The sequence below is a fragment of the Vollenhovia emeryi genome, unplaced genomic scaffold, assembly GCF_000949405.1.
Source record: "Vollenhovia emeryi isolate VEMERY1.0 unplaced genomic scaffold, V.emery_V1.0 DF939128.1, whole genome shotgun sequence".
Lineage (NCBI taxonomy): Eukaryota > Metazoa > Arthropoda > Insecta > Hymenoptera > Formicidae > Vollenhovia > Vollenhovia emeryi.
The window spans coordinates 2,501,732-2,503,342 of NW_011967238.1; the positions used below are offsets into that span (position 1 = coordinate 2,501,732).

The following is a 1,611-nucleotide window of genomic DNA, read 5'->3' on the forward strand; positions in this document are numbered from 1 at the left end:
AGAGAGAGAGAGAGGGGGGGGGGAAGAGAGAGAACGAAGGGTGTGTGATTACGAAGAGAAGCTCGCGCGGTTTCTTCGGCCCTTATTATTCGCGGATACGCGCTATCGGGTAAGCGCACACTCGACGGAATCGAGATATCCGACGAAGCGCTTCGAATGTGAATCCTACGACGAGATTCTCTGAGCGTTGCGAGCGTCTGATTACCGGAGAACGTGACGTTACGAATGTTCGTCTCTTTTTTTTCTTACAGTAACTCGTTAAATTTATAAGCAAGGGGGTAAGCACCGATCATTAGAGGTGTAACATTTTGATGTTATCTTTATACGCGAAATATCGCAAAATATTTAGCATCCAGATAACGTCAAAAATCGCAATTTTCCTTCGTAAACTTTTCTAACGTTAATTTTGTATCCTAAACCAAAGAGATTTATGCTTAAGACTAGTTTTGGTTTACTTTTCTTACATGTTACTGCTTTTATAGCCAGAAAATGATATGCAATTTCAGTAATTTGTTTCATGCTATTTCAATATGTTATGTTATGTTTTATGTTACATTTTTAATATATGTTTAGCCTTAATAAATGTCGTAAATTGTTCTATCAAAACATTAAGGCCCGGTTTCACCAACGTTGTTTAGCTTTAAGCTTAGCTTAATTTGTTCTTTCTAAAGTAACAGTTGGAAAGAGACAAAGAACGAACTAAACTAAGTTTAAAGTTAAGTTGGTGAACGTTGGTGAAACCGGGCCTGAGTCGTCTTATTGAAGCCCTGCCCACCTGACCACGGCATTATCAAAAACATTATCAAAATAATACAAAACCCGGAAAAACAACACGCAAAAGATGCCAAAAAATAACATCCAAATAACGCAAGATCCGGAAAAACATAGCGCAAAAGATGCCAAAAAATAACATCCAAATGTCACACCTCTACCAATTATGTAATTGGTGGGACAACATTTTAGTTAGTGGTTACCCCCTTGTTTATGAGTTACATAAGAGATAAGAGCAATTAATAGATCTTCGCGTCGCATCTTTTAACGCGAAAGAAGTCCCTTCGATGCCGACAATTTTATACGTAAATAAATTGTCACGTAAGTACCGCGAGGGTCGCTGCAATTTAATTGTATCAGAGAATTCTGCTTTCAGTCCGAGCACTTCGAGACACGAGGGATTGCCGCGAGATGTTGTCGAGGCCGAACTGGTCGGCCGCAATGGAAGCTGCGCCAAGTACCAACCGCAATGCCCACTGGGACTCTTCGACTTGATTGGAGTCCTCGCGTGATCCCTGAAAAATCGTCGCAAGTTTACCGTGCCACTTTCGCAAAGCAAACACCCTAATTGCGCCGCCGTTGGAAACGCGGTCTTGGTGCCTGTTGGAAATCACGGCGATTCACGGAGAGATTCGACGCCGGACGGAAACGCGATACGATCGGGAAATTTTAAGACATCGAGATAAGATCAAGAAATTAATGCGAGAAACGTTTCTGCACGCGCATGTGTCTCAATGTGCGCATGTGTGTGTGTGTGTGTGTGTGTGCTGTATATCGCGCGTAAGAAAAACGATTTTTTTGTGTTAAAACTGTTTGTTAAATAAAATATTGTTTATATGG

General features: G+C 41.2%; 1 protein-coding gene across 1 annotated transcript in view; it reads left to right on the plus strand.

Moving 5' to 3' along the window:
- Positions 1–1,336, plus strand: part of LOC105568721 — a 6,772-nt gene extending 5,436 nt beyond the window's left edge. The window contains exon 4 of the mRNA XM_012024590.1: positions 1,148–1,336. Coding sequence (XP_011879980.1) covers positions 1,148–1,283 — 136 coding nt within the window. The 3' untranslated portion in view covers positions 1,284–1,336. The remainder of the gene's footprint in view (positions 1–1,147) is intronic.
- The last annotated feature ends 275 nt before the right edge of the window (positions 1,337–1,611 follow it).